Source organism: Lepidochelys olivacea (assembly GCF_965140295.1).
Source record: "Lepidochelys olivacea isolate rLepOli2 genome assembly, chromosome: 23".
In the NCBI taxonomy this organism is placed as follows: Eukaryota; Metazoa; Chordata; order Testudines; family Cheloniidae; genus Lepidochelys; species Lepidochelys olivacea.
In genome coordinates, this window is record NC_140433.1 from 6,880,106 (window position 1) to 6,903,918 (window position 23,813).

General features: G+C 50.8%; 1 protein-coding gene across 1 annotated transcript in view; it reads right to left on the minus strand.

Moving 5' to 3' along the window:
- Positions 1 to 8,057: 8,057 nt before the first annotated feature.
- Positions 8,058 to 23,813, minus strand: part of LOC311511483 (galectin-9-like) — a gene marked incomplete at both ends in the record, with an annotated part of 37,610 nt that continues 21,854 nt past the window's right edge. Inside the window, 5 exons of the mRNA XM_084612133.1 lie at positions 8,058 to 8,201; positions 16,955 to 17,120; positions 17,683 to 17,771; positions 18,387 to 18,416; positions 23,200 to 23,244. Coding sequence (XP_084468259.1) covers positions 8,058 to 8,201; positions 16,955 to 17,120; positions 17,683 to 17,771; positions 18,387 to 18,416; positions 23,200 to 23,244 — 474 coding nt within the window. The remainder of the gene's footprint in view (positions 8,202 to 16,954; positions 17,121 to 17,682; positions 17,772 to 18,386; positions 18,417 to 23,199; positions 23,245 to 23,813) is intronic.

Below are 23,813 nucleotides of genomic sequence, written 5' to 3' on the forward strand. Positions count from 1 at the left end.
CCAGATATTAGCTCCCCAGAGGCAACGTCAGTTGACCTAACTACATCGCTCAGGGCTTTGAAAAATGTCACACCCTGTGTGAACTCCTACTTAGGTCAGTGGAAGAATTCTTGAAAGGCGGTAGCTATTTCGGTAGTTATAGAATTCGTCCGTGATGGAAAAAGCCCTTCGATCTCTGTGATAAATGTCCACAGCTGTGCTGTTGTAATGCTTGTAGTGTAGGTACAGTATTCCCTAATTGTAAATGTGGAAACACACCCATTCCCGTGGGTTACCTCAAGGTTATGTTCTAGGCCCTACACTGTTTAACATTTTTATTAATGACTGGGAAGAAAACATAAAATCATCATTCATAAAGTTTGCAGGCAACACAAAATTGAGGGAGTGGTAAATAATGAAGAGGACAGCTCACTGAGACAGAGCGATCTGGATTGCTTGGTAAGCTGGGCGCAAGCAAACGATGTGTGTTTTAATATGGCTCAATGTAAATGTATACTGTGACGTTCCCCTCTGGTGTTATCTGGACCGGTGATCTCCTAGGCTACTCCAATCCTTGACTCTGGGAGCCAGCCTGACCCTGCTCTGCTGTGAGAACCCCCACTCCAGGGCTTTTCACACACAGCCTCTGGCATGTAAGCTGCTCCCAGCTACTTGCAACCAAATGACACTAGCCAATATCTCCGGTCCCAGACACAACCCTGGGAACCTCTGTCTTGCAGGGTCCAGTTATGCCCGCTGGACGCTGCACGTTTATTTAAGTTTGTCAATTTAACAAAGAAATTGATATGTACCGGGCTTGTTATCCCAAGGGGAGTCTCTGACACACTTCAGACCAAACGCACTGCTTCAGGTAGAATAAACAAAACCGATTTATTAGCGCTAAAGATAGATTTTAAGTGAATATAAGTCAAAGCATAACAAGTCAGATTTGGTCAAATGAAATAAAAGCAGAATGCTTTCTAAGATGATCTTAACACTTTCAGTGTCCTTAAAAACTTAGATGCTTCTCACCACAGGTTGGCTGGTCACTTTTCAGTCAGGCTCTCCCCTTTTATCCACATTTCAGGCGGTTGGTGGTGGTGGTATCTGTAGATGTAGGTGGAAGAAAGAGAGCATGATAAAATGTCTCTCCCTTTTATCATGTCCTTTCTTTCCTCTTGGCTTTGCCCCCTACCCCCTTCAGAGTCAGGTGGGCATTACCTCATCGCAGTCCCAAACTGCCCAAAGGAAGGGGGTGACTCCCTCGAGGGTCTAACACAGGGGTCTCAAACATGGGGCCTGCGGGGTTATTTCCTGCGGCCCACCAAGCTCCCTGCGCCCGCCCCCCGGAGTTATTTCCTGCGGCCTGCCAGGCTCCCTTCCCCCTGTTCCCCCTCCCCTCAGCACGCTGTGTCCCCGCTCCTCTGCCTACCTGCAGGTGATTCCCGTCGCCAAACAGCTGTTTGGCGGTGCTTAGCACTTTCCAGGAGGGAGTGGGGAGGAGCAGGGAGCCGCGTGCTCGGGGGAGGAGGCAGGGAAGAGGTGGGGTGGGGATTTGGGGAAGGGGTTGGAATGGGGGCGGGGAAGGGGTGGGAAGAGGCGGGTCAGGGGTGGGGTCACATGGAAGGGGTGGAGTGGGGGGCGGGGGCAGTGATGCGGCCCTCAGGCCAACGTACTAGTTCTCATGTGGCCCTCGTGGTGATTCAAGTTTGAGATCCCTGGTCTAACAGATTCTTTTCTTGCTGCCTGAGCCAGTGTCCATTGTTCCTGTGAGGCTGGGCTGGATTTGTCCCTGACGAGGTGTGAACTGCCTTCCTGTTCTTGGAGAGTTTTTGCATGGGCTTGCTTTAAGCCATGGGGATACATTTTCAGCCTCATAACTATATACATGAAATTATAACCTATAACCTCACTATAACATTACATTACTATAACACCACCATAACAACCATGCGCAGTGTATCATGAGCCTTCCAAAGACACCCAGCGTGACAAACTTTGCATTGGATCCCACACAATCATTTTATAAAGATGAACATGGGGGGTGTAGGGTGTGACCCCGAGGTACAGAGCATCACATATACATCTAGGAACAAAGAATGTCGGCCATACTTACATGATCGGGGACTCTATCCTGGGAAGCAGTGACTCTGAAAAAGATTTGTGGGTGGTGGCAGATATAATCAGCTGAACGTGAGCCACCAATGGGGCTCTGCCCAAAAGGGCTAATGCAATTCTTGGATGCATAAACCAGGGAATCTTGAGTAGGAGGAGAGAGGTAATTTTGTCTCTGTATTTCGCACTGGTGCAACCGCTCCTGGAATCCTGTGTCCAGTTCTAGTGAGCACAGTTCACAAAGGACGTTGATAAATTGGGGAGTGACCATGCTTGTAGAGGTAACTGGAGACAGGCAGACTTTGCATAGTGCAACGGTGCTAATACTCTTGCTGTGGGGTAGGCTGGGTGTTCCTCCCCCTCCTTTTAAAAAAATACTTCCAATGTTATCCGACTTCTCAGTGTGTTGGTGCTGTCAGGGTCAGGAGAGTGAACCCTGCCACGGGCTTCATCCCATGGAAATTACAAGAAGTTGGAGGTTGGGGGAGAAGCCTGGTGTGTGTCTCTTCTCAAGGTTCCCTCCCATCCCCTACCGCATATAGTTCCCCCACCCACTTTGCTTGTCGTGGCTCCCGGGGCCATGGGCAGTGGGTATCAAAGGCAGGGGAAGGCTGGGTCTCCTCAAACTGCCTGCATGGCTCTGCCCACACTCCACCCCTAGGCCCCCTCCTGCTTCCCACCACAGCGCTTCTTCTTTGCCATGTGGCCAAGCCCCTGGCCAGCGGCACCAGAACCAGGGGGCAGGGGGCCATAGCCCTCCTGCTTTTTGAAAGTGGATGGGCCACTGAATGCATCCGATGAAGTGAGCTGTAGCTCACGAAAGCTTATGCTCAAATAAATTGGTTAGTCTCTAAGGTGCCACAAGTCCTCCTTTTCTTTTTGCAAATACAGACTAACACGGCTGCTACTCTGGGGCCTGACCCATCCACCTTTTGCTGAGGTGGACCCCACCCCCTTCCCTTCCTCTTCCCCCCAAGGCCCCACCCCCGGACAGGCCAGCATGGAGCCCAGCTGGGAAGCCCGAGCAGCTCTGGGGAACCACAGTGGACCCTCCGGTTGCCTGGGGTGGGGACAGGGTTTGAGAGCAGCCCCCCCCCGTGTCCCCGCCTGCCCAGAGGGTCTGTGATTCCACATCGGCTCCCCACTGCTGCCTGGCACCCGCACGGCTCTCCCCAACCTGGCTCCAGCCGGGGTGGGAGGGCCTCAGAGCCATGGAGCATGCAGGGAGCCTGGAGGCCGGGGGCTGCTCAGGCCCCTTGCACCGCAGGCAGGTGGAGGGTACGCCGCAGCTCCCTACAGCTGGCCAGCCAGCTCTTCTCATGGCCAGACTGTGCTCCGTGGCCCCCTCCCACAGCCGGAGCTGGGTCGGGGAGAGCTGCGCGGGCAGCTGTGGGGAGCCTTGGTCCCTCCACCTGCCCTGAGCAGGGGATCTGGGACACGCTCAGGGGGCTGCTTTCGCCTCCACCTCAGGCGGGGGCCCCCAGCCCCCCACTTTTGGGAGGGCTCTGGTGCCCTGGTCCCAGGCTGGGGCTAGTGGGGGTCGGCCTGCAGCCAGGGACTCCGGGCGGCTGGAGCGGGTGCTCGCTCCGCCTTCCCGCCTGGTGCTCGGGGGCTGGGGTCCTTGGCACCCACCCACCTGGAGCTCCGGGCCTGGAGTCCGTGCTGGGCCTGGGGTCTGTGCTCAGCTGCCTACCTGTCCGGTGCTCTGGGCCTGGGAGGGGGCTGCACTGCCCGCCTGCCTGGTGCTCCAGGGTGGAGTGGGGGGCTCTGGGCTTTGGTGGGGTCGGGAGGGGCGAGGTCCTGGTCAGAAGGGGCGGGCCAGTCAGGGGCTAGCCTCCCCAAGCCCATGGTTCACCCGCCACCCAGGGCCCTGGCTCTTTCCGCTATTCTCTGTGCTGACTTCTTCCCCACCTAGGGTCATTCCCGGCAGCTGCCCCCTTCCCATGCTGCACCTAGAGGTGATGGGGATGACTGCAGGGGCCTCTTTCCCTTTTTTAAAGAATTCCCATCTGCATTGCATTCACATCCGCTCTCTTCTGCCCTCACAGGTTACACCCTGGGCTGGGGTAGGGCTCCGCTGGTCTCTCTGATCCCCTGTTTAGTGCTGTCACTGACTAGTTTTCACACTTCATGTCCTAGGCACCCCACCCTGTGCTGTGGTGTTGCTTTTCCACTCCCCACCCCACCACTGCCTCCCCACTGTGAGTTCAGTGTTTGTTTCCCGCACACTTCCCCTTCCTCCTAACATCTTAGCTGCTTCTCCTGCTCTTCCCCCCGCCCCTCCCAGCACTGAGATCAGTGCTGTCTGCCAGCTTCTACTGTCAAGGGCCCCGCTCTCAACCCGTTTCCATGATACAGTTGCACAATGCTTTTTGGAATCACAATGAGGTTTATCACTCTGTGGGACGCTGTGTTACCCGGCTTCTGTGTCTCCTTCCCTGTCTCAGTTTAATCAAGTCTGTGCTATGCCAGCAGTCCTCTGGAAGTGCCGGTTTTCTGCAGTTTTCCTGCCCACGCATGCCGTTTCTTTGTATGAAGTGCTGTTTCTGTGCTGGTTTCCCGCCGTGGGATAACCGGTGAGTCGTGAGGCTAATCTGTGTTTGCTGGAAGGTTTGTTGGTGTATGCTGGGTGAAATGTAGTCCTCTGTCTCCATTGTGACTGTCTTTTTGGGGACTGTTTAGTACAGTGGTTCTCAACCCCTGGGCAGCATCATGCCTCCCAGTGAGCACTCAGCTGCAGCCCAGCTGTGTGTTAAAAAAATTCAAAGTTTCCCGCTCCGGGGTCCAGAAGGAGGCAGGGCTGGCTGAGGGGGAGATGGTGCCATGCAGCCCAGCTGGAACGCTTTTGCCAGCAGGGAAGGAGAAGCAGCAACCTGGGGCAGGAGACGAGCTCAGCAGTCCAACGCAGGTGGCCCTGCTGGGCAAGTGGGTCCAGAGGGAGTCCAGCCTGGGCATGCCCTGCACCTGCTCCAGTTTAGCTGATCGTGCCGCTCCTGAGGGGCCAGAGCAATCCCTGGCCATGCTGCCAGCTCAGCCCAGCGGACACAGTCACCTCCCAGTGGGGCCGCTGAGTGTGTCTGGGGGGAAGGGTGCGGGAGAGTGGGTCTCTGAGAGGGTTTGTGGGGGGGGCTCTGGGCAGGAGGGGTTTGTGGGAGGTGCTGGGCAGTTGTGGTGGTGGGGCTGTGTGGGGGCTCTGGGCAGGAGGGGGGCGCTGGGCATATGGGTCTGTGGGGAGTCTTAGCGGGGGCACTGGCCATAGGGGACTGCAGTCGGGGGGGTGTCTGGACATAGGGAGTACTGGATGTACTGGACATAGGGAGTCAGGGAGCGCTGTGTACTGGACATAGGGTGTACTGGACATAGGGAGTCAGGGAGCGCTGGGTGGGGGGTCGGTGTGGCGCTTGGCATGGACCTGCCCCCGAGGAGAAGGGGCAGGCTGGCAGTGCAGGGCTGGGCAGACCAATGTGTGTCTGGCGCAGCGGTCCTCAACCTGCGTCCCACAATGGTAAACAGGTTGAGAACCACTGGTTTAGTGTCTGCGTGGCTGGAGGTACAGCTGCAAGGGATGATATTCCATATCACACTTCATTTCTCAGTGCATAGCTGATTTAAAGACTTGTATCAGTGACCTGTTCTCTTCACTAGTTACCACTCTCCCAGTCTTTGTGTCATCTACAAGCTTCACCAGTGATGTTTTTATGTTTTCTTCCAGGTCATTGATAAAAACATAAATCACATAGGGCCAAGAACCAATCCTTGCAGGACCCCATTAGAAGCACACCCACTCGATGATTCCCCTATGATGAGACCTATATGTTAACCAGTTTTTAATCCATGTAATGTGTGCTGTGTTAATTTTATTAGAGAGACAAGATGGGTGAGGTAATATCTTTTTTTTGGATCAATTTCTGCTGGTGAGAGACAAGTTTTCAACTGTACACAGAGCTCTTCTTCAGGTCTGGGAACGGTACTCAGAGTGTCACTGTCACGGACTCACAGGACTTGTGCTCTTTCTCGGTTCCATAGGGTCCCTGGGAGGAGCCCCCTTCAGAGTGACAGCCCTTCTCGGGGGTCCTTTAGCACACCTGTTTCTGGTTGTGGGCCACTCAGGGAGTCCACTCGCTCTGGACCCTGGGGCCTCTATGCCCAGAGGGAATAACGCAACCATGATCTCTAGCCTGCAGTGGCTCTCAGCCAGTGTAAAACAGGAGGGTTTATTGAGCATCTGAACCCAGCACAGGAAACTCTGCGGGCCCTCGGGCCTAGCTACCCTCAGCACAGTACATCTAGGTCTCTCCTGCATCCCGGGGGCCTCTGGCTGCTCTCTCTCCCCAGTCCAGCCACTCCCTCCTTCCAGCCAACCATCCTATATTATCTCCTGCAACTGCTCCTCTGCTGTCCTTTGTCTTGGTCCCAGGTAAACAGATCACCTGGGCCTCCTCTCCTCCATCTTTTGTTTCCCCCTGGCTGGAACCAGCAAGTCAGGTCTGCAGGGTCCTCTCTCCTCAGCCCTTTGTCCTCCCAGTGGCCAGAACTGGCTGACTGCCAAGCTGGGATGGGCCACCTGGTCACTACAGTCCCCCATCTCCAGGCAGTTTTCCGGGGTCCCAACTGTCAGGCGAGGTCACACCTGGTCCCCTGCAACAAAAACTCCCTCTCCCACCACCTCATTACGCATGCAGCACACAGGGACACTGAGATCCACACAGTATTCATGCAAAACTCTTAAAAAAATTTCCCACTTTGTCATAGTCACAGCTAAATACAAGATGGAATAGATTGTTTAGCATAAGTGGGTAGCGCATATTTCAAAGGTGAAGTAGCCTCTCAGTACCTGTGCAGTCATTGGGAGGGGAACGCTTGGTGGGGAGGAGGGTTGGGGATTACACGTTGCTGTAATAAGCCATAAATTCAGTGTCTCTATTCAGTCCATGATTTTTAGTATCTAGCGAAGTTCTGAATTTAAGCTCCCAGGCTCGTCTTTTGACGGTGTTGTGCAGGTTTCCTTGGAGGAAGAGGACTGAGAGGTCAGCTGTGGCGTGATCGCTTGGTGAAAAGTGTCCACCCATGGGTGATACGGTGTTTTGTCAGGCTTTCAAACAACCCCCCACCCTCTCCAAACTCATCATCAGACAGGGTTGAATCAGGCCCTGGAACTCTAATCCAGTGGTTCTCAGCCAGGGGGGCACACACCCCTGGGGGTACGCAGAGGTCTTCCAGGGGGTACTCAAATCATCTAGATCAGTGTTTCTCAACCGGAAGGTCATGACACCAGGGGAGGTTACTGGATGGGTTTAGGGAGTTCGCAAGTGCAGGGCTGGCATTAGAGGGTGGCAAGCAGGGTAACTGCCTGGGGCCCCATGCCATAGGGGGCCCCATAAAGCTAAGTTACATGCTTTAGCCACGCCGCATGGGGCTCAGCCTTCAGACAAGGCTCACAAGTGAAAAACAGGCTCAAGTATCACAATGACATGTAAGTACGATATTGATATTCCAGTTGATTTATTTTATAATTATATGGTAAACATGAGGAAGTAAGCACCTTATCAGTAATAGTGTGCTGTGACATTTTGGTATTTTTATCTCTGATTTGTAAGCAAGTCGTTTCTAAGCGAGATAAAACTTGTGATATGCAAAGATAAATCAAACCCTGCTGAAAGGGGTATAGTAGTCTGGAAAGGTTGAGAATCACTGCTGTAATCTACAGTATCAGAAATGTATATAGACAAAAAAAGAGGCAATGAGAGAAGCCCTTCCCTCCCCCAAGCCCCGGAGTAAGACTTCCAAGTTTCTGTATGATGTGAGATTTGGTGGCTGAGATCTCCAGGCTCACCAGTGGAGCTGTTGAATGAAGATGATGAGAGGGCTGTGGAAGATGGAGGGCTGTGGAGTGGAGTGGAAGATGAGACTCAGCCCAGTGGATTGAGTCAAATAGTGAGAACTTAGTGGCCCAGGTGGGGCCATCAGTACTGCACGTAGGAGAGTGACACATCCCCCGCTATCTCTAGCTGGTCCACCTGGTTGGCAGGGATGCGGTGGACATAGTCAAACACATGCAGCCCATTCACCGAGACCTGGTAGCAGTTTCTCGTGTTCATTATCTCCATCTGGAAGAGAGAGAAGATTTACATTTGTGTGCCCTGACACCCAAGGATACAAGAACAACTGTTACACGGATAACACAAGGCCCAGGGGAGCCATCAGTTCATCATGCAGCACATTAGCCAAGAAGATAAAGTTGAAGCCAAGAAAACCTTCTCCTGACCTGCGTGTTTCAAAACCACAAATGTAACATTTTCTAACAGAGTTCCTGAAATAAACAGCAGCTGGCTTATCTCCAAGTTCACCCCTTGTATTACATGATCACAGAGTGTTTATTTCAAGCTCTTTTGATAGGGAACACAGTATGGCTAAGATAGCAACTCAAGCTCCACTTCCTCAGAAGTATCTTTAAAAGATTTGTTTTCAGCAGAAAGCTTACCTGCTTGGGAAAGGAGACGAATGGGGAGAGCAGATCAAAGTATATAAAATCATATTTTTAAAACCCACATTAAAAGAACATGAATGTTGCAAATTCAAGCACTCAAAAATTAGGTGATGTAGGGATTAATATTGCCCAGCAACCTTAATTCATCTGCCTTGTGTGTGAGCATTATGGTACAGTCTTTAATTACATAAAATCATAGCGATGTAGGACTGAAAGGGACCTCAATAGGTCATCTAGTCCAGTCCCCTGCACTGAGATGGGATTGAGGATTATCTAGACTAGTGGTTCTCAATCCATGGCCTGCAGGCCACTTGCGGCCCAATCAGCACACAGCTGTGGCCCATGTGACATACATGTAGTATATATATTGTGTGGATGCAGCCCACATAACACATAGAGAGCAGCATATGTGGCCCACAATGGTAAATAGGTTGAGAATCACTGAACTAGACCTGGATAGGTGTTAGTCTCACCTGTTCTTAAAAACTTTCAATTGACACAGATTCCACAACCTCCTTAGGCAATTTATTCCAGTGCCTAACTACCCTGACAGTTAGGAAGTTTTTCCTAATATCCAACCTAAATCTTCCTTTCTGCAATTTAAGCCCATTACTTCTTATCCTGTCATCAGAGGTTAAGGAGAACAATTTACCATCATTCTCTTTATAACAACTTTTTATGTACTAGAAGACTGTTACCATGTCCCTGCTCAGTCTTCTCCAGACTAAACAAACTCAATTTTTTCAATGTTTCCTCATAGGTCATGTTTTCTAGACCTTTAATCATTTTTGTGGCTCTTCTCTGGATTTTGTTCACATCTTTCCTGAAGTGTGGTGCCCAGAACTGGACACAATACTCCAACTGAAGTTTTATCAGGGCTGAGTGGAATAATTACTTGTCATGTCTTCCTTATAACACTCCTGCTAATACATCCCGGAATGATATTTGCCTTTTTTTTTTCTTCCCAACAGTGTTACATTGTCGACTCATATGTAGTTTGTGATTCATTATAACTTCCAGATCCTTTTCTGCAGTACTCCTTCTTAGGCAGTTATTGCCCATTCTGTATTTGTGCAATTGATTATTTCTTCCAAAGTGCAGTACTTTGCATTTATCCGTATTGAATTTCATCCTATTTATTTCACACCATTTATCCAGATTGTCAAGAGCATTTTGAATTCTAATCCTCTCCTCCAAAGCACTTACAAACCCTCCCAGCTTGGAATCATCTGCAAACTTTATAAGTGTGTCTCTATGCCATTATCCAAATCATTTATGAAGATATTGAATAGAATCAGACCTAGGTCAGATCCTGTGGGACCCCACTTTATATGCCCTTCCAGCTTGATTGTGGACCATTGATCAGTATTCCCCGAGTACACTTTTCAAACCAGTTGTGCACCCACCTTATAATATGTTCATCTAGGCTATATTTCTCTTTGTTTATGAGGCCATGTGAGACAATATCAAAAGCCTTACTAAAATCAAGATATATCACATCTACCACTTGCCCCCATTCACAAGGCTTGTTACCCTGTCAAAGAAGGATGTTAGGTCGGTTTGACATGATTTGTTCTTGACGAATGCATGTTGACTGTTATTTATCACCTTATTATCTTCTAGGTTCTTACAAATTGATTGTTTTATTATTTGCTCCATTATCTTTCTGGGTATGGAACTTAGGCTGACTGGTCTATAATAACCTGGGTTGTCCTTATTCTCCTTTTTATAGCTAAGTACTGTATTTGTCCTTTTCCAAATCTCTGGGATCTCTCCCATCCTCCATGAGTTTTCAAAGATAATTGCTAATGGCTCAGATCTCTTCAGCCAGTTCCTAAAGTATTCTATGAATTATTTTGTCAGGCCCTGCTGACTTGAAGACATCTAACTTGACTAAGTAATTCTTAACATGTTCTTTCACTATTTTAGCCTCAGATCCTACCCCATTTACACTGATGTTCACTATGTTAGTCGTCCAATCACTGCTAACATTTTTGTTGAAAGTGAAACAAAAAAGGCAAGTAATACTTCAGCCATTGCTGTGTTTTCTATTGTTATCTTTCCGTCCTCATTGAGTAATGGGCCTACTCTGTCCTTGGTCTTCCTCTTGCTTCTTGTGTATTTGTAAAATGTTTTCTTGTTACTCTTTATGTACCTAGCTAGTTTAATCTCATTTTGTGCCTTGGCCTTTCCAATTCTGCCCCTACATACTTGTGTTTGTTTTTGCTTGTTTGTTTATATCCATCTTTGTAATTTGACCTAGTTTACACTTTTGTATGACTCTTTTATGAGTTTTGGTCGTTGAAGAACTCCTGGTTAAGCCAGGGTGGCCTCTTGCCATACTTCCTATCTTTCCTATGCATTAGGATAGTTTGCTCTTGTGCCCTTGATAATGTCTCTTTTAAAAAGTGCCAACTCTTTTTCCCCTTAGAATTGCTTCCCATTGATCTTACCTACCAACTCCCTGAGTTTGCTAAAGTCTGCCTTTTTGAAGTCCATTGTCTGTATTCTGCTTTTTTCCCCTACTACCATTCCTTAGAATCAGGAACTCTTTATCATTTCATGATCACTTTCACCCATCTGCCTTCCACCTTCAAACGCTCAACCAATTCCTCCCTGTTTGTCAGAATCAAATCTAGACCAGCCTCTCCCCTAGTCACTTTCTCCATCTTCTGTAATAAAAAGTGCATTTCAAGAACTTGTTGGATGATCTGTGCCCTGCTGTATTATTTTCCCAACAAATGTCCTGTTAGTTGAGGTCTCCCATCACCACCAAGTCCTGGGCTTTGCATGATTTTGTGAGCTGTTTAAAAAAACCCTCATTCACCTCATCTTCCTGGTTAGGTGGCCTATCGTAGGCCTGTACCATGACTGCACCCTTGTTTTTTACCCCTTTTTATCCTTACCCAGCGGCTTTCAGCAGGTCTTTCTCCCACTTCTATCTCCACCTCAGTTAGAGTGTAGACATCTTTGATATGCAAGGCCACGCCTCCCCGCTTTTTTCCCTGCCTGTCATTGCTGAACAAGCTGAACTCTTCTATACCAATGTTCCAGGCATGTGAATTATCCCACCAAGTATCTGTGATGCCAGTTATGTTGCAATTGAGATTATTCATTGGTATTTCTCGTTCTTCCTGCTTATTCCCCATACTTCTTACATTAATATACAGACATCTAAGATGTTCATTGGGTTTCTCCTCTATATTCCCTCTTCTCTTCATTGTCCCGGCTGTGATTGCCCATGTCCCATAGTCTGACCCTTCACCCAAGTCTCCATGTTTTGGACTTACATGTGAGCTTTTGTCACCCGCCCCCATCAGACCTAGTTTAAAGCCGGCCTCAGTAAGTCAGCCAGTGTGTATCCGAAGATACTCTTCCCCTTCCTTGACAGATGGACCCCATCCCTGCTCAGCAGTCCTGCTCTTTGGAACAGCATCCCGTGGTCGAGGAAGTTGAAGCCCTCCTGGCAACATCATCCACGCAGCCCAGCATTCACCTCCAGGATGTGTCTGTCACTGCCTGGGCCCCTACCCTTGACTAAAAGGATCAATGAGAACATACCTGCCCCCTGCCCCAATTCCTTCTGCCTCACTTCCAGAGCCCTGTAGTCACTGCTGACCTGCTCAGGGTCATACCTTGCAGTAAATCATTAGTGCCATATGGATGAGCAACACAGAGCAGTAGTCAGAGGGCCAGATGATCCTCGGCAATCCCTCTGTAACATCTCTGACACAGGCACCTGGCAGGCAGTACACCTCCCAGGATGCCAGGTCAAGACTGCAGATGGATGCCTCCGTCCCCCTTAAGAGGGAGTCACTGACCACCACCGCCACCCTTTGTTTCCTCTTGGGAGTGGTGGCTGTGATCCTGCTAGCCTCAGGAGTATATGGCTTCTCCTCCATCCATCATCCCTCATTGCTAGGGCAGCATACCCATTTTTTGATCTCTGTAGATGGTGTGTTGGGAGCAAGGGTGGAGCACTGCCTGCCATCAGAAGTAACCAGTAGCTGGATTCCTCCCTGTAAAGAAGCCGTCTCCTCCTCCCCTGGTGGTGCTAATGCAGTCCTCTCCAGCTGGATTGCTTCCTCAGCCTTGGAGGTCTCCATATGCATGTTTTCAATGAATTCCTTGTATGCACGGCTGCTCCTCAGCCTAGCCACCTCCTCCTGAAACTCTCCCACCTGCTTCCTGAGAGAGTCTCTCAGTAGGCATCTCTCACACTGAACGGTCCCCCAGTCTGGCTTTCTGTGATGGGCAAATGCAGGCCACAGCCTCTGAAAATCCGCACCAGGCCTGTGTAGAGGCATCTGTGGTTGGGTTCTGTCTGGACACAGGTGCGAGTGGAGGAGCCAGGGGCAGTGTGGGCATTGGTGCTATGGCCTTTCTGAATCATGCTGAGATGAATCAGGCTTGTGTAGTAAAGGTGGCTATTGTTTGCAGGACCCCGGCCTCATTCAGTGCACAGGATGGACGGTGTGTTGGGATGAATCAGGCTTGTGTAGTAAAGGTGGCTATTGTTTGCAGGACCCCAGCCTCATTCAGTGCACAGGATGGACAGTGTGTTGGGATGAATCAGGCTTGTGTAGTAAAGGTGGCTATTGTTTGCAGGACCCCAGCCTCATTCAGTGCACAGGATGGACAGTGTGTTGGGATGAATCAGGCTTGTGTAGTAAAGGTGGCTATTGTTTGCAGGACCCCGGCCTCATTCAGTGCACAGGATGGACGGTGTGTTGGGATGAATCAGGTTTGTGTAGTAAAGGTGGCTATTGTTTGCAGGACGCCGGTCTCATTTGCTGCAGAAGTTAGAAGATATGTGGTGAATGAGGCAGGGTAATTGCAGGCAGAGGAAAGGATTTCCCATGGTTAGGGCAGTTGAATGCTGCCACAGAGTTCCTGTGTGAGTCACTTAAATGAAAATATTCACTGGGGTGGGGGCAGTCATTGTGTGTTTCTCATTTTCTGGATTCCCAACTTGAGATCATGGAGCCTGATTTGCAGAAGGGCTGAGTGTTTGTAACTGCAAGGGACATCAGTGGGAGTTACAATTGAGCATATGAGGTATTATACAAACGCTGAACACTCTGAGAAATCAGGATGCAGGTATCTCAAGTTAGGTGCCCCAAATCACTCTTGACAGTACTGACTCTTCGTGCCTTGGTTCCCCATTTGTAAAAAGTGGATAATACTGTCTCACACCTGACAGAGGTGTCACTAATCTTTGTGTTGCCCTCAGATGTCACAGTAGTGAGTGTCATTGAAAAGCCCATGAGGAAATGGAATAATTCTATATGCCGTACAATGTTTAGGTGGGGTGTGGCAAATAAGGCAGGAGCCAATCGTTGAATGAGAAGGATAAAAAAGTCTTCAAATGTTGCCTCACTCCCTGAGCACAGTTCATCCTGTGCACTGAATGAGGCAGAGATCCTTTTGAAAAAATAGTCGTTAGTCGGTGTACTTGGCATTAAAGGCTGTACTGTGATGCACACCCACAAGGGGGCAGAGTTAAGGTTGCCTGGGGAATCTTACTTCTTGCATTTCTTAATTTTTGAGTGCTTGCAACTTTAACGCTCTTTTAATCTAGATACTTTTAAAATGTAACTTTTTGGTTTTTGCAAAAGCAAACAGCAAAACCTGAAACTTCATTACATGGAGCTGTATTGGTCCCCACGTGGGTCCTCAGTAGGGTTGGGACCTTTGGGCCCACAGCACAGACTGCAACTCCTCAAGCTGAGTAACTGGTAGCAAACAGTAGAAGGCTGTTATATGGACTGGTCACTAGATGGGGATGAGACACACTTTGCCTGTGCATTTCACAGCAATGTGTTGACCGTACAGGAATGGTGAGATTTTCAATCCTGATTTGTGTGCTCTAGTGCAGCAGTTCTCAACCAGCAGTCCAGGGGCCCCCAGGGTGGCTGTGAGCAGGTTTTGGGGGGGCGGGGCTGCCAAGCAGGGCCAATGTTAGACTTGTTGCGGCCCAGGGCAGAAAGCTCAACCCCTGCTGTGTGGGGCTGAAGCCCAGGGCTTCCAGCCCTGCCACCGCTGAAGCCGAAGCCTGAGTAACTTGTTTTTGTGGGGATCCCTGTGGCATTTAGTGGGCGCTGGAACGTTTTAAATAGTGGGGGTGCTGTCCACTCTCCCCCCTTCCCCAGAGCTGAGGCAAAGCCCCAGGCACGGGGAGGCAGCTGAGACGCCGGGTATGTTGAGTGGCAGCCGGGACCCCAGGAGTGCTGCAGCACCCCCCCCCCGCCTTCGCACCCATTATTCCCGTACCTATGGTGGCTTGGGGCCCTGGGCAACTGCCCTACTTGCTACCCCCTAATGCTGGCCCTGGTTTTTATATGCAGAAAACCAGTCATTGTGGCACTGGTGGGTCGTGGAGTGTTTGTAGCATGTTGTGGCGGTGGGGTGGGGGGAGGGGACGGGTCCTCAGAAAGGAAAAGGTTGAGGAACCCTGCTCTAGAGGACACAGACACATCTGCTCTTGTGCTGCCTTTCTTGAGTCCTGTCCCTCTTGGCTTCTATCTGCCACTACACCACTTTAAAGGATGTGCTCTAGTTAAAGAGGAATTTTTGTGGGGCTAGTTCTCTAGCCCATGTTGTACAGAAGGTCAGACTGGATGCTCACAGTTGTCCCTTCTGGCCTTGGAAGCTATCATAGAATCATAGGACTGGAAGGGACCTCGAGAGGTCACCTAGTCCAGAGCCCTGCACTCATGGCAGGACTATGTATTATCATCCCTGACAGGTGTTTGTCTAACTTGCTCTTAAAAATTTCCAATGATGGAGATTTCACAATCTCCCTAGGCACTTTATTCCAGTGGTTAACCACCCTGACAGTTAGGAATTTTATCTTAATGTCCAACCTAAACCTCCCTTGCTGCAATTTAAGCTCATTACTTCTTGTCCCAGCCTCAGAGGTTAAGAAGAACAATTTTTCTTCCTCCTCCTTGTAACACCCTTTTATATACTTGAAAACTGCTATCAGATCCCCTCTCAGCCTTCTCTTCTCCAGACTAAACAAACCCAATTTTTTCAATCTTCCTTCATAGGTCATGTTTTCTAGACCTTTAATCATTTTTGTTGCTCTTCTCTGGACTTTCTCCAATTTGTCCACATCTTTCCTGAAATGTGGCGCCCAGAACTGGACACAATACTCCAGTTGACACCAGCCGCTCCTTGGCATTTCCTGTTGGCTGGTTTAGGCAGCTGCCACTCAGCCCGCTGGCTTTTGTGGATCCCAGTCTTAGGCACCTAACTTTCCCCTGGCACTGTACGGGGAGCTGAATGCCCAGCTTGAGGCTGTGGATTCTTCTAGACAGCAGGGAACCTATAAGTTGGGCTCAGCAGTGCAGTGCCTAAGTCCCCTTAGTCTCTAAGGTGCCCCTTGTACTCCTTTTCTTTTTGCGAATACAGACTAACACGGCTGCTACTCTGAAATAAGTCCCCTTTGTGGGTCTTGCCCTAGAGCTTCTCAGCAAAGTGGTCGCAAGGATTCTTGAGCATGAGCAAAACAACCTATTTCTTCCAAGCTTCATTCTTGGAAATGGCTGAACTGTTACTACTGAAACTTACCAAAAAAATCAGTCTGAAGCTCATACCTGGCTGGGGAAATTTCATCCTGAATTTCAGACTAAGTTATAAGCAACTGAAAACAGGTTCTTGTAATGGAAAGTGTCAAGCAACCTTAATAATAAGTAAAGGAGGACTTGTGGCACCTTAGAGACTAACAAATTTATTTCAGCATAAGCTTTCATGAGTTCCAGCTCACTTCATCGGATGCTATAAAAATGAATGATCCAGAGCCAGAGCACAGGATCTTATCCCTGCCTCTTACAAGAATAGCGGGCTATTCCATGAAATTAAAGGAAATACTTTTTCACATTAGGCACAGTTAGACTGTAGGGCTCACTGCCACAGGCTTTCATTGAGGCCAAGAAATTAACAAGATTCCACACACACACAAATATAAAAATCTGGCATTCTACTAGTTAATTCTAACAGTTTTGATAGGGATAGAACACCTCATGCTGAGCCAATCTCTAATTAGTAGGCACTTGGCCATGTGAAAAACAACCAACTAATGGATCTTGACTGTTTCTGTATCTGTACAATTGCAATATGGGTGAACTTTAAATTCTCACACTCTGTCGGTGGCAAGACCCCCAAAGGGGAAAGGAAGATGGGAAAATATTTTGTTGGTCATGATGCAGTCTCAGCATGAAATGTCTCTGAAGGATTTAGTTCCACAGGGGCCTGTGGCTCTGTGGATTCCCAGTGGGCCTGATTCCCGACTGCACAGCACCCCAGCTGAAGCATGAAGCTGAGAACATGTTTCCGAGTGTGCCTCAGACAGCCGCCTTTGGGGCTCACCTGGAAAGCCTGGCCTGGCGCAAAAGGCAGGGTAGCACTGTGCCTCTCCTCTGAGCCCCACGTGCCATGCGTTTGAGTGTTCCTAACCAGCACCCTATCCTTCAGCCGTGGGTTGATGTGCAGGGCGATGTTGCCGGTCATGCTGTTTTTCAGATTGACGTGAAAGCTATGAGGAGGGAGAAAGGGTTTGTTCAGAGCTTTTCACGACAAGGGCTCAGGGAGAAATGTACCAGGATGGTGCACACTGGAGAGTGGGACAGACCCATGTCCTGTAGCCAGGGCCACCTTCAACCCCCCCCCAACCCCCCACCCCTCTCTGGGCATTGGAGCCCACACAACTTTGACCAGGAGTCCCTATGCCCAGCTCCTGGCAGTTCCCCCCCCCTCCCCCCCAGACTTTCCCATCTGCCTTCAGCATCTTGTGACCAGACCACTCTGCTTGTGGAGAAGGAATATTAGGAAGGGGGATTGCATCCAGCTGGGCCTGGTGCTTAGCGTTTGCATCACAAATGAAGACAAAGGGTTTTGTTTGTCACATGCTGAGTGTAGCAACCCACCCCTTCCCCCCCATTTCTAAAGCATTCTTGCTTGGTGAGTCTCTCACCCATCCCACCTCTATCCCAGGCTGTAACCTATCAGCTGTGTTTGTGTGATGGTGGGTGAAAACCAGCCCATTCACATGGTCCCAAAGCCCCCATGTTCCCCTCCAGGCTGCATCAGAAACCTACCGGTTTGCATGGAAAGGCACGTTCCCCACAATGGTGATCTTGCGGGCCTGGGCGATATTCCCTGGGATGGCCACTTGGAATGGGACGACCTGAAAAGAATGCCCAAAATCTCATAGGCCACAGTCCTTTCCCACAGCACCCAAGTGTGGGGAGCCAGGGGAGGCTGTCATAACCACAGATTGGGGTTAAAGGCCTCGGGTAGGGGATGGAGTGGCTCAGGGGGAGGGGGCACCTCCATTCCTGCCAGGCCCTGGAAGGACAGCGCCGCTGGAGGGGGGTTGTTACTGGCTCGGTTGGTCAAGGATTGGTGGTGTCCCGACCAGCTTAGCTCTGCCACACCAGGCTCAGCGAGGTGCAGCCCCCACACAGCCGCCCTGGGGCAGAGGGCTAAGCAAGCAGCTGCCCCCACCTCGGGGCTGTGCTCCTGCTCCTGCCTTCCATATGGAGCAGCTGACTCAGTCCCCATGTGCTTGCACAGACCCCGTTCCTCTGGTGCCACACCTGTGGAGGCCAGGCCAGCAGCACTCGCTGGGCAGCCCAGCGGCCTTTAGCTCCTATCGTCGAGAGCAACTGAGATGGGGGTTGAGGCTCTGGGCCAAGGCAGGAGTGATTCTGGGGGGCGGCTCCTGCTGAGATAAGCCGGAAAATCCTGACCCCGACCCGGCTCTCACTAGTTCCTTCTCGCTGTTTGGCTGGGTACTCACAGGGTTGGTCACAGTCACAGGAGTGTTGTGCTGAGGAGAGAAGTCACGAAGGCAGTCAGAACAGTCCCTCATACATCACCGTGTAACACCCCCAGTGCTGGCTGGGGAGCGCCAGTGGCTAAGCCCCTGGCAGGAGGCTCTGGTGTGGGGACTGCACCAGGACTTCCCTGTTCTTTGACAGGCCGTTGGCAAGGGCACTAGGCACAAACCTACCCGGCCTGTGTTTCCTCCTATCTCTCTGCAGGGCGCAGGGAACGCTGTGTGGGTTCCTCCTTAAAATAAAGGCCACAGAGCTCTTTTCTCCCCAGAGGGGAGTCAGTGTCTGCTGCTCAGGACTCATGAGCACCCCTACAATAACAACCCAGCGCTCTTGTCCTGAGCAGCCCGGGCACTCCCGCTGCCAGTGGGCATGGGAGTCAGGGAAGGCAGACCAGTGACCCACGAGGACTACATCAGGCAGCTGTGAATGCCAGCTGCCATCTCCATGGAGCTGGCCACAGCTGGCTCCCAGAATGTGCCTCTGGGCCCTTGGGTGAACCCCCGCCCAGCTCTCAGCATTGTCACCATTCTCAGAAATGCTCTCAGTAGCATTCAGCTTGTGAACTTTACAGTCGGGCACTCTTCTCGCCTACGCTCGCTGCATCCAGCCTGCACTCTAGGTCATCTCCTGAGCATAGCTTCCCCTGGGCCCTGAACTCACCTTTGACAGGAGCTTCCCCAGCCTCTGTAGCAGCTTTGACTAAGAACAACCCATAAAACCTGCCACCTTCCTGCCAGCAATAATGCCTTGAAGGAGCCCAAAATCAGGAAAGCAAGGAAACAAACAGCAATTTACAGGCACGTTTGTGAGAGATCAAATGCAATGGAGAAGATGGATAAAAAAGAAACCTTAGAAGAGCCCAGCTTCTCCTGCTCCCCAGGGACTGAAACTGCCCCCAGATCTGCGGGGAATCATAGTGCCTCCAGGACGGGGCATCCCAGGCAGCCAACATGCCCTTTCTCCTGCCAGTATGACCCACCTCTGCCAGGGAGGGGTCATCACTCCTGATCAGAGAGGCGTTCAGCATCTGTGGCCCATTTGAGTCTTTGACTCTCTGTCGAGGGACTGTGGTGAGGGGGCACCTGCCACCAGGAACTGAATTGAGACCCATCAAACTCATTGCACTGCTGGGAGCTTGAGGAGGAGCTATTCTTCTTTCAAGAGGTTTGGAATGGAGCAAGATGCCGGGCCGTGGGTTTGGCATGAACAATAAAAGGGAAAGAGCAGACCTGAAGGTCAAGGGGTGATGGAACGGCAGGTAAGGGCAGCCTGGGGAAGGGAAGGAGTGTGCTTGGTGCCCTGGAGCTAGCTGGGGGCAGATGCAGCCAGGCAGGGGGCTGAGACATCCCAGGAAGGAAGCCTGATGACCCCACTGCAATAAAAGCCAGGAGAGGAAACCCACTGCGGATAAAAGAAAGCACAAGACCAATAATGGAAGTGGTGGGCAGGAAGCGCGTTAAATAACTAGCAGCTCCTCCTCCTCTGTGTACCCAAGAGGAAAGTGTGCCTTGTGGGGAGTTGCACAGAAATAACAACTGGGCTGATCCACCGCAAAGTATCAACTAATCAGTGGAGCTGTGACAGCTGGGGATTCCACCGACAGACCAGGCAGCAGGGAACATCAGGAATACCAATGCCACCATCCCAGCACTGGGCTAAAACAGACCCACAGAACAAGTTACAGGTTGGGAGTGAATAAAAACTGCCTGGCAGAGAACAGGCAGCAAAGAGAAGACAGGGATCAGTATTCCATGAGCTTAATACTGATGTGTAGGAGAGGCAAATTCCCTCTGGATTCACAGGCACAGATAAGCACAAATGAGAGATCCAGCGTGAACTGTGCAGCATAGATGGGGCTCAGTGAATCTAGATCTCCCACCTGAGGGACAGAATAATCACAGTGCTTATAATTTGGGAGAGGGCAGCCGTGCAGAGAGAGAGAGAGAGACCTGGGGTTTAAACTGAGACACCTACTAAAATGCAACCGTGACACCTTTACAATGGATCGAAGGAAGCACACTTTTACCCAGCAGCTAATCAGTGTGTGGAATTCACCGCTGCAGGACAGCACAGAAATCAGAGAGGAAAGAGTTGCATGCTGGGTCCTTCTGGACGGTCTAGGAACACAGGGCTGGAAGCGGCTGCCTGGGTCATGGAGTCCAGTCCCTGCTTTCACAGGCAACCCCATCATCTAATCCCACTTATGCATTTATCAAGCTCCATCTTAAAACCAGCTAGGTTTCTTGCCCCCATGACTACTTTGGAGGGCTGGTCCAGAACCTCCCTCCTCTGATGGGTAGCCGATTCAAGGGCTTAGGCTGGTCCTGTTTTAATTAGCTCAGACAATGGCCCTTTCCCTGGGAAACTTTCACAGTTTAGTAAAATTCATTATTCCAAAACACTTCCTGCTATTTACCCCACTTTCATTTGCTCAGTTTCATTCCCTTACTCCTGAGTCTACCCCCTTTGCGCCCCCCTAAACTAGTCCTCTTTCTCCCTGGTGTCTGTACCCTTCACACCTGACCTATGGCTCACCATGCGATCCATCTACGTGGACTGTTCACTCCAGGCTAGAGCCACAAAGGACCGTATTGCCTAACTGCTTCTTTAAGTGCTCAATCCTTACAGAAAGGTGCAGTGGCTGAGTGGTTAAGGTGCTTGGCTACACCCCTGAAGGGAACGGTGCCCTCCTGTTCACCCACCTGTTCAAGGGGTACCTGATCCATCAGGTTAGGGCAGTCAAAGGTGGTCAGATGTGATCTGGCCACATCACTCCTTTGTGTATCATTGGCCATGAAACTGCCCTGTCATTGGAGTGGGTAATGCTCGCTCAGGTAGAGGTACCCGCACTAGCTCTGAGCGAGCTAGGTGTCACCCAGCCTGTATCACCTGTGGGCTTGCTTCAGTAGGAGTGCGCGGAGCATGCCTAGCCCCCCCAAAAGATGGCCGGGACTGTGCTCCAGTCCTAAAAAATGGTGCTGGAAGGGAGGGTGCGGCAGGTGGTGGCAGCGGCCACAGCAGGGGGACCCCTCGCTGCTCAGCTCAGTTGCTATCAACAGGGAAGGAGTGGTGCTAGGGAGATGGAATACCCTGCCCAGCAGTCCCTTGCAGGAGAGGGCTGAGCACCACCCAGTCTGCTAGGCTGCCAGGGCAGGGCAGAGGCCAGGTGCCAGGAACAAGCAGGTTCCAGGCTTGGTTCCTTGCTACTGGGGGTCAGTGCTGCTCAGGGGCTCCTGGCAGGCTTGGGGGTGTCTCTCCGAGGCAGCTGGCTCCAGGCTGGGGAAGGGCAAGTCAATCACATGCTCTGGTGCCCACCCCAGTGCCAGGACCAGCCACTTCAATGATAAATCCCCATCGCCCCATATAAGCTTGGCAAAACGAGTGGGTCCCGCTGGCAGCTGAGGGGTTGGCTCTGCACAGGTATTGCCTGTCTGGCTGAATGACTGTGAGAGAGAACAATAGGCTCACAGACTGACGGACAACCAGCCCTCCCGGCCTCTGTGGGTCAAGTGACAGGACTGGAACGCTGGGCCAGCTCCCCAGAAGAGCACGGGACCAGCGTTCCTGTACGACTTGAGCGCTGGCTGGATGGTGTGTCCTGTTATGCTCCAGCGGGGAGCTGCGTGTGTCAGTGGAACTCGAGTTAGGGGCAGAGCTGGCGTGATATCCTGATTTTGCAGTGGAGACAAGCCCTTCGTCTCTAGCTATCTTTACACCTTGCCTGTGTTTGGGGCAGAGGCAGAGAGTAGAACAGAAGCAGGTGATGGGACTAAATGATACTGATGTCTCTCCTCTCATGGGACAGTCTGGAAAATAAATGCCATGTGATCTCCCACAGCAACATCTCAATGAAAAAAGAACTGACTTTACGACTACCTAAAGTGCTGGACGGACATCAGCAGCCGGGGACCTAACTGCAGGAGGGATGGGATGAAACTGAGCCAAGGAGCGTTCCGGTTGAATAGCAGCCAATCTTTGCTAGCCTACTGAACCGCTCCCAAGGAAAGGAGGCCCGATTCAATGGTAGCTTGCTTTTGTGACTTATAAAAGAGGCTCAGGACACCCCTCCGCTACGGTAGAACCCCAGTGCCACTCGTGGCAATCTTTCTTCTGCCAGAGGAATGACAAGACAGTGCAGCCTTCCAGCCACTTACCAGCCAGAACATTATTTCCCTTGCCCCAATTACCTTCAATGTGCAACCTCTTAAAAATCCTGTTCTTCTCCCCTCCATTGAATCCCCCCTTTCACACACTGGCAGAGTGGGCAGACTTAGGGTCTGGCTACACGGCAGCTGGAGGTGTAATTTCCAGCTTGGATGGATGCGCACGCAGGCTCGCTGACGTTAGCATGCTAAAAATAGCAGTGTAGCTAGCTGCAGCCATGCAGGGGTCAGCATGAGCTAACTACCAGAGTACAGTCCTGTCTGAGACCCCGGGCTACCCCATGACACCACCTGTGCCACCGTGGCTCCATGGCTGCGTTTAGCATGTTAGCATGAGTTTGTCCGCCCAAACCAGAAAGTACACCACCAGCTGCTGTGTCAGTGTCCCCTGTGACACACATTTGCTGGATTTGCTCAAGCCAGGCATTGCTTCCCCCAGACACCCACTGAGAATGAGGGACACTGCTGGGTCTTTGGATAGCTGGCTCCTAAGAGAACTCACTGCCCTTCCACTGACTTTCAAACGGCCCTGGAGAGAGCTGCTCTCAGCGTTTCACTAGAGAGCAGAGAATGAGGTTACAGACACACTGCATTGGGCTGTGCCCCATACCAAGGCAGCTGACACCTGTCCTGGGAAGTTCTTCCCTTTCTTCCCCTGCAAAGACAGAAGACAGATTTCACAATTCAGTCTCTCAGGCACTTCAGCTTGTTATTTTATTCCCACTCTCACCTTTACCTGAGTGTGGGCCCTGCTCCATGAACACACTCGGGGGAACCTGGGACCCTTATTGGTTCAGCTGTCTCTGCAGCCGTGAGGCTGATGCTTCCAGCTGTTTCTTCTCCAGAATCAAACAGGTCTTTTCCATCTTTAATTTCTGAGATCCCACCACTCTTGATTTTGACCCAATAGAGTCAGAGAGGTTCTCAGCACCTCTTGGTTTGTGTTTCTTTGCTCTTTCACAATGCCTTTTATCTTACTCCGAGCATATTGCCTCCTGCACATCCAACCCCTGAGTAACAAATGGGGATAGATCTAAGGTCATTTCCTTATCTTTCTTTTCCATTCATTGCTTTATCCTGTTCTGTTCCGCCCAGTGTTCTTCCCTGGGTTGCATTCTCTAGTCTGTGCTATACAGGAGAGCAGACTAGATAATACTCGTAATGGTCCCTTATGGCCTTAAAAATTTGTGAAACTATGAATCTTCCCAATTTTGCTCTGCAGAA